The 14,936-nt window shown below is 37.8% G+C and overlaps 1 protein-coding gene across 1 annotated transcript in view; it reads right to left on the bottom strand.

Moving 5' to 3' along the window:
- The window catches only part of LOC107696685 (corticosteroid 11-beta-dehydrogenase isozyme 2-like), a 14,294-nt gene extending 8,155 nt beyond the window's left edge, over positions 1–6,139 (bottom strand). Inside the window, exon 1 of the mRNA XM_016497142.1 lies at positions 5,610–6,139. Within this exon, the coding sequence (XP_016352628.1) occupies positions 5,610–5,883 (274 nt within the window). The 5' untranslated portion in view covers positions 5,884–6,139. The remainder of the gene's footprint in view (positions 1–5,609) is intronic.
- Positions 6,140–14,936: the final 8,797 nt, after the last annotated feature.

A 14,936-nucleotide genomic window follows, 5' to 3' on the forward strand; every position in this document is an offset into this window, starting at 1 on the left:
ACACACACACACACACACACACACACACACACACACACAGAACACACATTTACAGAAGTGGTGGAAAGGAACAACACATTAATAAGGAAATGTAACATCCGATCTTTATGAGGGTCATTTGAGTACAGTTAACGTATAAACCAACAGGAACTTTACCCCCAACATGCAGATGAATGCTAAAAAAAAAAAAGTAGAATAACAGCAGACTTTCTGTTCTTTTCCTACACCTGATGTGCAAGTTGTTCTTGGAATTGAGCGACAGTACACTACAGATTCTGGAAACAAAAGTGACATGAATAGATACACAAACATGAATATTTCTCTCAATGTGAGGTCTACAACATAATTGAACCGCTGGGATTTAGAAATGAAAGTTTTCTGTGAGTGCCAGTTTTTATAATCGTTGTTCTTTTAAAATTGATTGTTAGGAATTTTGTTTCCATCCAAAATAAACGTATTCCATTCTGCGTTACTTTAGTTTGGCAGAGAAGTCAAAGTTGTAAACCTAAAGAAACCCCGATAATAATAAAACAGTGATGCGTGAACATTTTTTATAGACCGTCCAGAGGTCAGTGGCCTCACTTTTCACCTCTAATTTGTGAATGTGTGACAAACAATTATACACCAGTTATGATAACAGCAGTTACTCAGTGTACAGGGAGAACAAACACACAAACACAATCACACCTCTATGCAAATGTTATCTCAAGGTCCTCTGAGGACACGCACATATCTGTCGGTACACTAGCTGTGCCCTCGCTTTCTCAATGTTATCCATAACAGATATTTTTCAATAAACACATCGAGCCTGCAGAAGGATGGGGCTTGAGATGGGGGAGCTAAGAAAAGTAATCAAGAATAACAGACTTTAACTGATTATGATTATTAATAAATTATGCCACTGTTGTGATAAATGCACCTACCTGGCAATTTAACTTTTTATTGTCACTCTTCAGATTTATTTATTTATTTTATTAATATTGCCCTGGTCAGTTATTCACAGCCAGGGGTACATGTTCCCCAGCTGGTACTTAAGAAGGTTCCAGATAATTCTGGTAATTCTAATTCTTAGGTAATGCTAGGAACTACGTGGAAAAATTAGCACTTTCCATTTAAAATGAATGAGTGAAAGCCAAAAAGATGATCACACAGGGAAATCTGCATATTAGTTCTGATGTTTTTGCAAGTCGCATCCAGTGTGCCAAATTTCAGACAAACGGCACCATACTGTGAATATTCATCCCCCTGAAAAATGCCTGTACTGTGCTTTTGATGCAACATTCCAACTAAGGTACTAGATATGCACAAGTAAACGAAAAAAAAAATCTATGTGCATTCTCTTGGAATTTTTGCATTTATAATCTCCTAAATGAAATATGAGGAATTACTTCAAAAGTATTTGGTGGTGTAGCTTGAGGTCTGACTACATCTCATGCATCTGTGCCAAGTGAATCCTTTCTGAACTCTGGCCTCATGATGCTACACTTAAACCTTAATTATCTGTTTAACCTCTTTACCTGACTTGACCAACTAGGCATGGCGAGAGTGCCAGAGGTGTCCCTCCCCTTCCTTTTCCTCCAAATATTTACTGTGTGTTGTTATGTAACATTGATACGGGTATTATTAGACATTTCGGGTCTAGCATATCTCATCCTACACTCAACTGGCTTGCATTCTGGAGTTGCTCCAGGGACATTGGGTAAGGAAAAGGCCTGCCAGAGCCCCGATGAGCCACTTCTGAATCCCCCCCCCCACCCACACACACACACACATGATCACAGTAAAGCCAACAGGGCTTGGAGGACAAAAAGTATTCTCGTAGCTGATCCTTGCTGACTATGGGAGGGTCAGAGAGCTCTCGGAATTTTAATTTTTGGGTGAATTATCCCTTTAAAAATGCCTGAATGCCATTGCATTAGATGCAAAATATCAAACCAATTGGCATCTGCAAACAAATCAATTTACACTTTTAGAACTAACTTCCCTTTTATGTATGCCTTTTCTATTTTTCAAATCAATTACTCAAGATCATGTTTGCAGGATATATAAAGTCAGCTCTCTGGAAACAAGAAAGATTTAACAACCAGAAAGAATCCAAATGCTTCTTTAAAAAAATAATAGCCAATATAATAATAATAATAATAATAATAATAATAATAATAATAATAATAATAATAATATAAAATAATTATTCAAATTAAATAATATTTCTAAGTATAATTTTTTAATATTTATAATACTTTTAAGTGTCAAAATATAAGAAAATAATAATAATTAAAAAATGATGAAAAAATATATGACATTTATACATTCTAAGTAGCTTAAGTGTTTAAATAAATAATGTATTTATCTAAATAATATGTGGGACCAAGACATATACATCTTTCACCTCACTCACTTGTGAGCTCACATGCAAGACCTGAGTGGCTTGCATTCAGGTCTCTGAATGATGTGGGATTAATCGTGCTTCCTGCTGCTGTCTTCAGCATGTAAACACAATGGAGTGTGCCTCATGCTAAGTGATCAGATTTCCCCCTGCCCTTCATCTCACATACAGACTAACGTCAATTGGTACTTAGTAGCTCATTTACAGATCCGGACTGACATCATACTTTTCATAGAAATGTTGGGTTCTGAACGAATTAGGCTGATTGATTCTTACAAATCTCCACAACTCGAGTGGGGATAGTCAAAAGAAGCAAACGTTAGTGCAGACAGATGAAGAGATGAGAGCGTGTGTTTATTTAACACTAGAAGTTCACACCTTCATGCTGCTAGAACCTGGTGCTAATCACAGCTTAGTTCAGCCATCATGATTTACTGGCAATGTGAAATTGAGAGAAAGCAAGATGTGAACACACAGTCTTTAGTTTTAGCTAGCTATGCAGTATTTACAGACTATCATCAAAGTTAAAAGAAGGAATTTCTTATAAAAACATACATTTATGTACAGAGAGTGTAAATGTTCCCTCTATTGGGCAATTTATGGAAATCCTCCTTAACAACAAAAACATTTTTATCAAAGAAAGCTGGCTTCATTATATAGAAAGGAAACATTCTTTGAGAAACAGACGCCTCTGATTAATTAGGAGTCAGGATTACAGAAGTTTACGTGTTGGGAGTTCTGGCATAGTGAACAACACACTTTAATGTTATATTCCCAAAGCTGGTGATTAACATGTACAGTACAAGGTGTACTGGCCTTGTAGTCTATAGGTGTTTTTCCAGCTTGACTCTCTCCAAACTAACGACTTTAGCTTGTGTAGTCAGCCAATTTGGTAACCTTAACCCCCTGCCTCACAGCAATTCAAACCCTGACTGTGCCTTTCTGCTGGCTTTGTAAGAGGTTTACAGGTTTTCCACTTTCGTTTGGTTTTTGGCATAAGAGCTCTGAAAAGGGTAATTTAAGAAAACATAATGTCCATCAGAAATATTACTTAAAAGTATGATACCATGTCATTACATGCTAGCTGGTAGTACAAAAACAAAGACAAGAAAATGAAGAAAACATAATCAAGTAGTGTGCCCTGTGCCAACCTCAGAAGCTCACGCTGGTTCTGTATACGTGTATTAAAACAAGTCATGAAAGGGGTTGATTGGGTTGCTGCTGGTTACCATGCCAATAGACGGCAGACAGCTTTGGGGGATTTAAGGAACCCATATGAGTTATTTCTGAGAAACCCACGTCCATCAAAGTGGACATAAGCTGCCTTGGAGTAACCGACTGAACTTAACCCCTTGCCCTGCTAAGTGAACCAACGGAAGGCCTGTTTATTTATCATGGCAGCTTAAAGAAATAAAAAACTTGACAAGGTCAAAAATGAACTGACATTAACAATTTAACGACATAAAATCATTAACAGGAAAAACTTACCTGTTTGGGAACTCCACCTAAAGAGATGTAAGGGAAATAAACTATAACATTTTCATTCTAAAAGCCCAGGATACAGTATGCAGGCATACGAGTGTGATACATTTATTATACACATACATATAGTATTGTGGTTTGCCTCAGCTGCAGAAAAGGCTGAATAATTAGCAATCAAGCAATTGTTTAAGTGTTTAGGGATGCTTTGGGCTTTAGTGGATCAAGAAATCATACTGAACTAAAAGATACGTGCTCAAATGAAGTACATAGCTACTGAAGGAGCTTATGATCCAGATTAAACAGGAGTTCTAAAAGCGCTTAGTCAAATAAATCAACACATAATTGCCTTTATTCCTCAAGGTCTGAACTAGAAATTCCACAGTGTTGGTGAGATTCTTTTTAAGAGCTGCTGGTTGCAGATCTCATACATACAAACACACGTTTGCTTTTCTACAGTATAGTAAGAACTTCCCATTGACTTTTATTGTTTTGATATTGTGCTAATATATTTTTTAATCCCCAACCATAAAACGTTCTGCATTTGTAGGATTTGAATTTGAACATTATTTGTATGTTTAATAAGCCTCACAGAGGGAAAAAAAGGAAAAACATTTTTAAAATCTTGGTGACTGGACAAAATGTGCAATGTACTTAGTGTGAAAAAGGGAAAGGTCAACCATAAATTAAAATTCTGTCATCATTTACTCACCCTCATGCCATACAGGTTTGGAACGACATGAGAGTGAGTACTGTAAATGATGACAGATTTTTTTTTTTTTTGGGTGAACTATCCCTTTAAAGCAGTACACTCACTGTAACTGCAGAAGTCTCAAAGAGCACACAAAGAAGCAGTTTACAAAGCTGCAAGTGGAGAAATACAGCTGTAATTTGTAAATGAGTTTTAAGTACACCACCAGGTACAACACGGCAGCTCTTTGATTTGATTTATGACTTACACTGCAATTTTGTTGCATAAGATCATTTAATTTAGAATCAGGTTAGCTCAGCCAAGTAAGAAGAAGCCAAATCATCATAGAGTACTCTCTAGTTCAGCGGCAGGACACAATAGAGGTTAACACACAACACATCAGATTGTCAGGTCAATCAGAATGCATCTCTTACAAATACTTGGCTTAGTTTGAATAGAAAGGCACATGACCAATATCATTTAAGTCATACCATGTGTTTTCCTCATTGCCATAAAATATGGGTCAATACTGATAGTGAGCTGATCATTTCATTCAGCTTGTTATGGTCTATGGATAGAGAAGTACAGGATATTCATAAGACATAAGAGACAGTATGTTTTGGGGAGCAGAAGTGACTCTGATCATTAGAGTAATTAATATGGGACTTCCCATACAAAATCACAGCATATCCTGACAAGAAGTGTACACATTTGTTGTTCAGTCGGTCACAATGCAGACGGAACACATTCTCCTTTAACCTCTTAAAGTTACTGTTACAAAAACAACAGCAATCATAATATAATTGTGGCAATTTTGCACAACAGAATCCACCCAGCATGACCTACATTTCCCATCTGTTTGTACAATCTGTGCTTATCAATTCACATGCATTTCAGGTCAATACATAATGATCCTCTGAGTCAGCCGCGAATGAGAAAAAAAAAAAAAATGACACGAGCACTAATTATAAATGCAGACTAAACTATGACACATGCCCTTTCATTTAATGCCCAAATTATGTTTTTGTTCTGCTTCTTCATGTTTGGTCTTACCTGTGATGAAGACAGCTTTGTCTTCAACTGGCAGGAAGGGTTTGGGGGTGGCCCACGTAAAGTACAGCCAGCAGGACACACAGAGGACCAATCTTGCCAGCACAGCGGGCATGCACAGGGCACACAGTCTCTCCACCAGCAGAGTGGCACCCAGCCACACCACTACTGAGGGCATGGCACCGATATGGAATGCCAGAAACTTCTTCACCGCTCCACCAACAAGGATGGACATTACTCCGATGTAAATCCAGAAAGACACTGCACAGTCTTCCATTGTATTACAGGTGGAAATGCTTTATACTCTCGCCCTGCCTCTTCTCTTTTTCTTTCTGTCTCTCTTATACTGACTCTGGCACCTTTCCCTCTTTTCCCTCTCTCTCTCTCTTTATCACTGTCTCTTTCTCAAGTGGGATCACACTTACAAATGAACAACCATGTGCCTACTTGGTTCCCTACAATCTCAAGCTCAGGCAGGCTACACACAGATCTTACACGTTCCAACTCAGAGTAGGAGAGTAGGAGAGCTAGTGAACAGATCTGTCTGACTGCGTGTGTGTATATATAGTGTACTCTGCAGGAGAGGGGAGGGACTATGCTCAAGCAGATGTAATCAAAGCCCAATGGCCAAAGCTTCGCAACATTTCTCGTACCCCCCACACTTATGACAAAGACATCATTTTTTTAACTAAACTGAAAAAGGACCTTACATAATTTTAGACACTGTTATTTTCCGTAAAGCTGCTTTGAAACAACGTGCGCTGCAAAAATGAAAACTGACTTGACTTGAAGTGCAGGTCTCAGTTACACACCGTGACTGGTTGTACTACAAATATTCTACGTGGGGTTCTTCATGCGCACATGTCTTTCCTCTGTGATTAATCCATGAAATGCCCATTTGATGTGTTTTGGCATCAGTGTGTATGCGTTATAAGCCCAGCAGGTCTAATTGGCTGCTCCTTTCAACACTAAGTTACACTAAACAAATGTTTATTCACATGAATGTACAAAAAGAAGAAGCAGAGCAGGACAACAAGTGCGGCTGGCAGATTAAAAGCAGAGAAACTGTTTGTGTGCATGCAATGAGGGGAGAAAGATCTCATTTACAGGGTCACTGACTCTTCTTCTAAATGCAGATATTTTGGATGTCTTTATAAAGATGTGACAAAATGTCCAAGATGATGATATATTATCACTAAAATATTCAAACTATTTAAGATCACCTTTAAACTTTCTTTAGATGACACCTGTAGATTCATGCTTCACATACATAAAATAAAAACATTAAGAACTGTATAACAAACACATCAACAGTACCATAAATCCTAAGAGCAAGAATCTGACCTTTACATTAAGAAAAGGAGAAACATCAAAGGGTAAGAAGGAATGAGGGAAAGAGGGAGGAAGGGGGAAAGAGGGGGGTATGTGAGGCACCTGCGTACATTGACCTCATTTCCTCATCAGGTGTGTTATTTCATCCTGAATTGATGATCTTCCACAGAACCTCATGTCATCTTTAGCCTAGTTCTGTCTTTTACACGTCATACACCTTTCTTGTGTCCACAGGCTTGGCATTTATCTTAATTTACCTCTCCTTCTCTAAGTTTTCTTCTGTCCATGGAGTGATTCACGTTGATTTTGTATACTTACAGTACACAATAAGAAATTATACAGTTCCTTCTACATCCAGCTCAGACGATACAAACTCTAAACCCCATTATTCACCTCTAAGTCCTGCCCACACAGAAGTTAAGGTGTCTCCTGCACACACTTGCTTTGATGGTGTGCTGAACACAGTGTTCCTTGGCCTTGGGGTGAATGACCTCTGGAGGTCACAGGACATGTTGCCAGTCATCCATTTATCTCCACTGCTCAATCCTGTACCACACAAGTTCCACACCATCGCCATATGGTGATCAGATCACACGTCACTCATTCTTATGTAAGCCTTTGGCACAAAGACTAACTTTTATCATTTTGATGGGTTCAATGTTTTCCACCAGAGGTCATTTTAGAAAATTATTATAGGTACAGAAAGCCTAATAAGGTAGTATTGTGTTAGGTTATGATTACACATTGCATGTGAGTAGTCCTGCACTTCAGATTAAAAAAAAAAATAGTGTGGAAATAGATCTAAACATGCACCTGCATGATTAAATGCAGTGTTAATATGATTTTGCATATCTACAAAGTCACAGCAGTGATATTCCTACTCAAGTCCATCACTGTTTGTCCATGGGGGGCGATAGAGAGCTGTAAAACTATCACTGCAAATCACTGCGGAAGGACAAATCTGGAGGAAATATTGTGACCTGAGCACATTGAACAAATTGAAAGAACTGCAGGAAAACTGTTTAATAATAATGAAAGTATCAATAGCTACATGACAAATAAAAGTACTTAAAACGCATGTTTCAAGAGGCATGCATGTGGTTACTGGGCTTCTGTTTTCTTTAATTTAAGGTATGTTTGTGTGTAAAGTGAAACAGAAAGCCAATATATTTGTGTCAATGACCCTCAAAATTTGCCCTCAGAATAGCTACAATCTTTGGAATGCTGTCGTACAAGTATTGTGTGTCTTGGGATATTGCACTGCTATGCGATAAGAAAAGCCTCTAGTTCTTGGAGGAATGAAGGAGGTGTAATTCTACTTTGCACTCTGAGAGTCAGCGCTCTCTAAATGACATTTCATGGAAGGAGTTTGACTTTATCAAGCTGTTAATGTACAAACTTGCATTTGTTTAGGAGTTTGTGAGGGTGCATTATCAACCAGGAATGTGAAAACATCACGAGGGAGCAGGATGCACCTGGCTTCATACTCATTGACCAATTATACTAACATGCATTGAACCCAATGACTCCTGCAATACGGCTGCCTATAGATGTATAGACCACCCAGCTCCCTTTTTCAATAGGTCAAATCAGGCAAGGAAACTACATTTGTCTAACAATTTGTGAGGTCTTTTAAGCAATGAAAATGACTGTGGCTTGGTCTCATAACATCTTCTGGCTGAACAGTTGGCCACATATCAAAGTTAAACAGCAACACGTTTTAGCTGGAACACATCGCAATACACAGAACAGCAAGATCAAGATGGTTCCACTGTGTCAATCTACAATCCCGAGGGCAACCCGAGTGGAAAGTAACTCTTTCAGAGGATGCCTTTAAAACTCCTCATTGTTCTTAGACTTATACTGGCCAGAGAAGACCTTATGTGCATGAACAAATCAACACCATCTCTCACAGAGTTTTAGATCCTGCAGTATTTCATAATCTCGTTCCATCATCACTTGCTCAATCTGATTAACTTCTAATAGCAATAAATTAAATATTATAACAGAGGCAGAAATGAACCCAGAGAGTAAGGCTCTGCTGACGCAGGTTCTCTGTCACAGAGGTTTAAAGGTGTTCTGTCTGGCATGGATTCCAGGTAAAATCCTTCCTTATAGTAACAGAGTGTAACTGAAGCTACCCAAGGGGCAGGGGTCAATGGTCCACTCTCAGTGCCATTTAAGTGGGGTCAAGATCAAAACCATTCCTCAGACTGGATATGCCAGACCTCAAGGATGGGTCCGGGATGCTTCGAACAGCCCTGAATGAACAAGCATGAAGGTCATTTGCCAACAAGGTTTTAATGTCTGCTCCTTCTGTAAAACCAGTTCCCTTTCATGGGAACTTCGAACTGCGTCCTCTAGGGGCCGCTATGGGGAACGCCTCGTCGTGACCCGTGTCTGAAGCATACATTGAAAAAACACCAATACTCAGGGAACCATGGTTACATAAGTAACCTGAGACGTTTTTTTATAATCACTTACGCACTGATTTCAGATCATTGGTGTCATTTTTAGAAACCCTCGAAACGAAAGTCAAAACGGTTTTCCTTTTATAGTTTTGAAAAATGTGCACTTTCGTTGTGGTGAGTTTTGCATCTATAGAGTTTGCATAGTGACAATGCGGTACTGATATTTGTGCCAAGGTGATTGAGGAAAAACTAATATTTAAATTCATTTAATTTGCATATTGCTTTTCTTTTAATGTACATTATGAAGATCTATGCACCATAACATGTATCCAAGATCAGTTTCATCAGCACATAAGCTCACAGAAGGAACAAAGAAAAGCGAAAAGGGACAAACCATTTTATTGAAAAACATCTCATTTACATATTGCAGAAATGACAAAACAGCCGTTATGCAAATCTTCTTTCTTCTTGAAGGACCTGAATGGGAAAGAAGAACCCACAGGCAAGATATTCCTAACTAAAACCACTCCTCTCAACCCCAATCCGCCAGATAATGTTGCTAAGGTCCGCAGGTGTGCTTTACACACACAATGTGTATTAAAGGGATCATATGATGCTATTTTAAAGATCATTATTTTGTGTATTTGGTGTAACAGAATATGTTGACATGCTTTAATGTTCAAAAAACACATTATTTTTCAACTCTAGTCTTTACAACTTTACAGATCTTCTTTATGCACCAAGAGCTTGTAACACTCGAAAGAGAAAGGAAAACTTGAAATCGCATCATATGGCCCCTTTAAAACAACCAACCATATATTTCTTCCTAGTGCTTTGAAAAAAAGTGTACCTATTCATATGCAACACAATACCGGAGTCATAAGGAAAACATTGCGTTGACCAATAAGCCTTGTCTTGTTTTACAGTAACATTGGTAACACTATCATTCAGGTTGAGAAGGTCTAGGACATACAGTACACCTGAACAAGTACATCTTACATAACCCCATCAGGATTACGACACTTTATTGGCAAAGCAAGTGTTTTCTTTAGGATATTTTGGCAGCCTTTCACGTTAATTTTCCTTTCCTTTTACGTCACAAATCATAGTTTTAGACATAGTTCTCCTCACATTATATTATACATTAAACTGCATCAAAGTGCATATAATTGACCTTTAGCTAAAACAAACTACAATTATTACCTGAAACTGATACTTGTACATTTATAACCAGTCAGCTGCTACTGAATATTGTGATATTCTCAGCAAAAGCGAATGATTTTGGTTTGCCTGTAGATATAACTGTAGACTCTGTTAATAAACTACTGTACAATGTGTTCAAGAGCAGACACTAACAGGACAGTGGGTGAGATCAGGTGCTTGGATGACCTTGAAACTGAATACATTGTAATCATCTTATTTTGCTGTTGTATCTTTTTGATGAAAAGAGCTTTGTTTTACTTTATAACAGTGTTCACAAATTAGAGGGGCTACCAGGATAAAGCATAGCATTCGGTTGGTGATGCGACGTCAACATGATGGACCTTATGATGCAACCCTTGATGTGTAAAACAAAACAGAGTTTATTAGGCTACTAATTTGACTGGAGTCTCGTGTGAGTGTACATTACTCTAAACATGCAAAGCTCCAGAACGGGAAAAGTAGCATCAAAGAATGATGAGACTGGCTAATAAAGTGCTTATTGGAAAACAACAACAAATCAAACAGGTCAAGCATGAAATGTAGAGGACTGTGATCTAGTAGTCTTTTTAGTTGCTGAAAGAGATTTCATTTTATTTTGCAAAAGTAGTTGTTTACCTATACCCCTGGTTGGAGGAGCTTTGTTACTGAGAAACACGGAAAGAAAAGACTCACCTCCTTCATATAGATAATCCTCTTCAGTGTCTAAGGCTAAGAACAAAGACTTGATTCAGCTCCCTGCTCATCTCAAACACGGAGAAAGAAAGGAAGAGTGAGAGAGAGAGAGAGAGAGAGAGAGAGAGAGAGAGAGAGAGAGGGAGAGAAAGAGATGGAGAGAAAGAGAGGGAGAGAGAGAGATGCAAGCCTGCACATTGCTGTGTCAAAAGGAAGATTACCTTGAAGATTAACGAACTGTGTAAAATGTGATATTGGGTGTACAACTATCGCTCTAAATGGTAATAGAGTAACAATGAGTCAATTACAGGTGACTGAATCAAATATTTTGCTCAAGAGAGAGAGAGAGATGTGGAGAAAAAAAACAGCTTTCCCAGGACAGTATGTTCTTAGGATCTGTCAGACATATACTGCAGAGTAAATAATGGACATCTGCCAAACACAGCACAACTTGTACAATATGCAAACCCCCTTCCCACTCACACAAACTCACACAATCATAATGATACACAAAAACAAATGAGTTTCCACAAATGAACACAAAAGTCACACTAAAATGTGACATCATCTGCGACTGCAACGCATTCTGCACTGAATGTTCCATAGTGAAGCTGCGACATTCTCTTAACAACAAACATTCTTTTTTTGCGTTCCTCATTCCATTTTATCTCTGCCCCATTTCCTTTGTCTTCCTTCCATCGACCCTGATTTGGGTTCTTCTTTCACTTTAAAACTCTGCTCATAGTTATGTGCGCTTCATATCTTTCAAATCTATATCTCTCAATTTGTCCCTTGCTGTTTTCTACATTTTCCCCCTCAATGTTTAGTCGGTTAGAACATGTGCATCATGTACAATAAACATGAGAGAGACCTTATCTGCACAATATGAGTGTGCGTTTAGGCATATGCAAGCAAGCCGGCCTCCAAGCATGTCTCCCAGGATATGAATCTGGTGAAGTGTAAATGTACAGCCCGGTAATTGGCCTAAGTAAAAGTAAGTTAAGCACATCATGTGCAAAAATATGAACAAATCTGTAAAGGGATCAATCCCAAGGCACAGGCTTACACACATAAACAAATCCAGGAAAAGGGCTGTTCTAGGGTACAACCGGATGATTTGACACAGAAAACATCAAAGAATTTGTCATAAATATGAAAGCGGCAAGTGATTTTCCTTATAAATAAACCAGTTACCCTGTAAACACATTTACAATTTTTAGATTGCAGAAGATTGTTATAAAATCTTTAAAGATGCAACTGGCGTTATGTAATTGGTCCCTAAACTAGAGTTTTACAGATTTATGTCACACACTATAGTGCACTGCTGTACTATTTGTTATATCTTTATTTTTCTGTACAATACAGTGCAAAAAATAATATTTAAAACAACTTTGATCCAGTAATAATGCATGATTACAAATAATGAGATAATAATAACAGGGGTTCCCAACCTCTTGAGTCAGCTAAACCACTATGACCTATTTACTTGAAGTATTCGCAGTGACTTTTTATTTTTATTTTTTTATAAATATATACTTTTGAATAAACGCTTTCAACAAATACAATGAATTTCATAACATTTCTGAATGCAGTTCTCCAGTAATTAAATTAAACAATATATTTTTTTCAAGGTATGAATTTGCCTTTTAAGGTTTACATTTAAAAAAATAAAACATTTTAAAATACAGAATATAAACAAATTATAAATAGAAGGATAGAAGGCATGCAGTCACTTGACCATTGCAGTTTGTGTTTTTAGAGTAACATAGCTAGTCACAGAGAACAGGGTGGTAAGTCATAATCCATTTGAACAAAAACAGTGCCCAAATTAAATCCGCCAAACATAGAAATACTCACGGATTTATGGAAAACACAAACACCTGCTATGATGCTTAAGGAATGTTTGTACTCCGTTTTTCTCATGCACTTTTCTGCTGAAACGGATTTTAGTTCAAGAACAGTCCATTACGTTAGTGTTTTTACGTGACTGAAATGAAATCATAAACAAGAAACAAATCTTTTAAGCTTTGGATCTTCAGAGCTTTGGGCAGCACAAGACCTGAACCATTCAATTATGCCTTATCAGGGTTATACTGGAACAAAATAAGAACAGACTACGTTTACCTGTGCACAAATTCCAATAATCATGGTAAGGCTTAATTGCAGTTAGAGGTTTATGTGACGCGAGCTAAACCTCTTCTCTCTTGTTTACATGCAGTTTTTCTATCAGAAGAAATGGTACAAAAGCTGTCATTGATGTGTTTTTTAAAAAGTAATATGTACACTTACTAATATGTACATGGGGTACTATTATGCAAATTATTTGGGGTAAATAACGTACAAAGGTATACCTTTTGTAAGGGTACTGCCTCAGTGAGTTTTTGTAACTTTATTTCTGAGAGTGTGAATTGAGGTTATTTTTATCTCTGTTATCAGTGTTGCTCCTAAAATGTCTCCATTTCGATGTTTTCAACCATCAATATACTGCATTATATTCATGCATGACACACCATTCAGGTACATCACAAAAAGTTTGTGAAAATGTGGAAAAGTTTACTTTAAAGTTTACCTGTTTATTGTGAATAAAATGGGTAAGACCCACATATTTTACTATAAGAACTGCTATGATTATAAGTGTAATCATATAAATTTGATCAAAGTATTGTGTTTACTTTTATATCTTATAATTGCATTATGAGGGTTCGTGTAAACAAAGTCATAGGTAAATGTGCCCAGTAGAACTGAACAGCGTGCTTATTCTAAATGCACTATTTGGTTTTACATAAATCAGCTGAATTTTACTAATGCATCTTGCCAGTACTTTATACTATAATAACAGCATTTTCTTTCTCTTATATCTCCTGTTGATGGGGATCGAGAATAAGACTGTTTTCAGCACATGCTGTCTGCCTCCATTATGTCTTTGGCAGAAATACGAGTCGGGATTCAAATGTGTTCATAATGCTTAAAGCATTACTTTTCACACCATGTGCTGGTTTTCTTGGCTGTGAAATGGAGTACTGGGATTGTTTCCCTTAAGTGTTTATAAGAATCCACTCGCTGATACCCCCACCGCCCCCTTCCTTGGCTGAGAGGGATTTCTGCAATCTGTGCGGCTTTCACAGATACACACACATACAGACAATTGCTTTGTGCATTTCAGAGAGAGTGAAGCAGAAATGACACCACTTGCATTTTTAACGTCTTATTTAAAAGTTACATCCTGGATGGTACATGTGCTTGAACTTCAAACAATGTACAAAACACTCCTCAATCCTGTACCTGTCTCTGTGCTTCAGCTTGCAAGGCTCAAAATCACATTTTGTCCAAAAACATGATCTGCCTTTAAACACATGCTCCAAGTCTATTCATCTGGGCTGCTGCTGGACTACAATAGGCAAAATGAACCATTTGTAATTCTGAGACTCAAGCTTGGGCAACTAATACACACACAATGATGTGGACAAGCAGGGCCAACACTTGCCACAAATCATTCTGACATCATATTTCTATAGGACAAAAAGAACCAGGATGGAGGACAAGTCAGGTCAGCAATAGCTCTCTTTGAATGTTACAGGATGTGAACAGACCAGGCCGTGACATGCCCGCTTACCTACAGACTCCATGTACTCAAAAGATTTCAAAGTCCTTGGCTTCTCAACACAACGTTCACTGCATGCCACAATCTAGGCTAGAACGCTCCCTCATTCTC

Source organism: Sinocyclocheilus anshuiensis, unplaced genomic scaffold (genome assembly GCF_001515605.1).
Source record: "Sinocyclocheilus anshuiensis isolate Anshui unplaced genomic scaffold, SAMN03320099.WGS_v1.1 scaffold354, whole genome shotgun sequence".
NCBI classification, from domain to species: Eukaryota; Metazoa; Chordata; class Actinopteri; order Cypriniformes; family Cyprinidae; genus Sinocyclocheilus; species Sinocyclocheilus anshuiensis.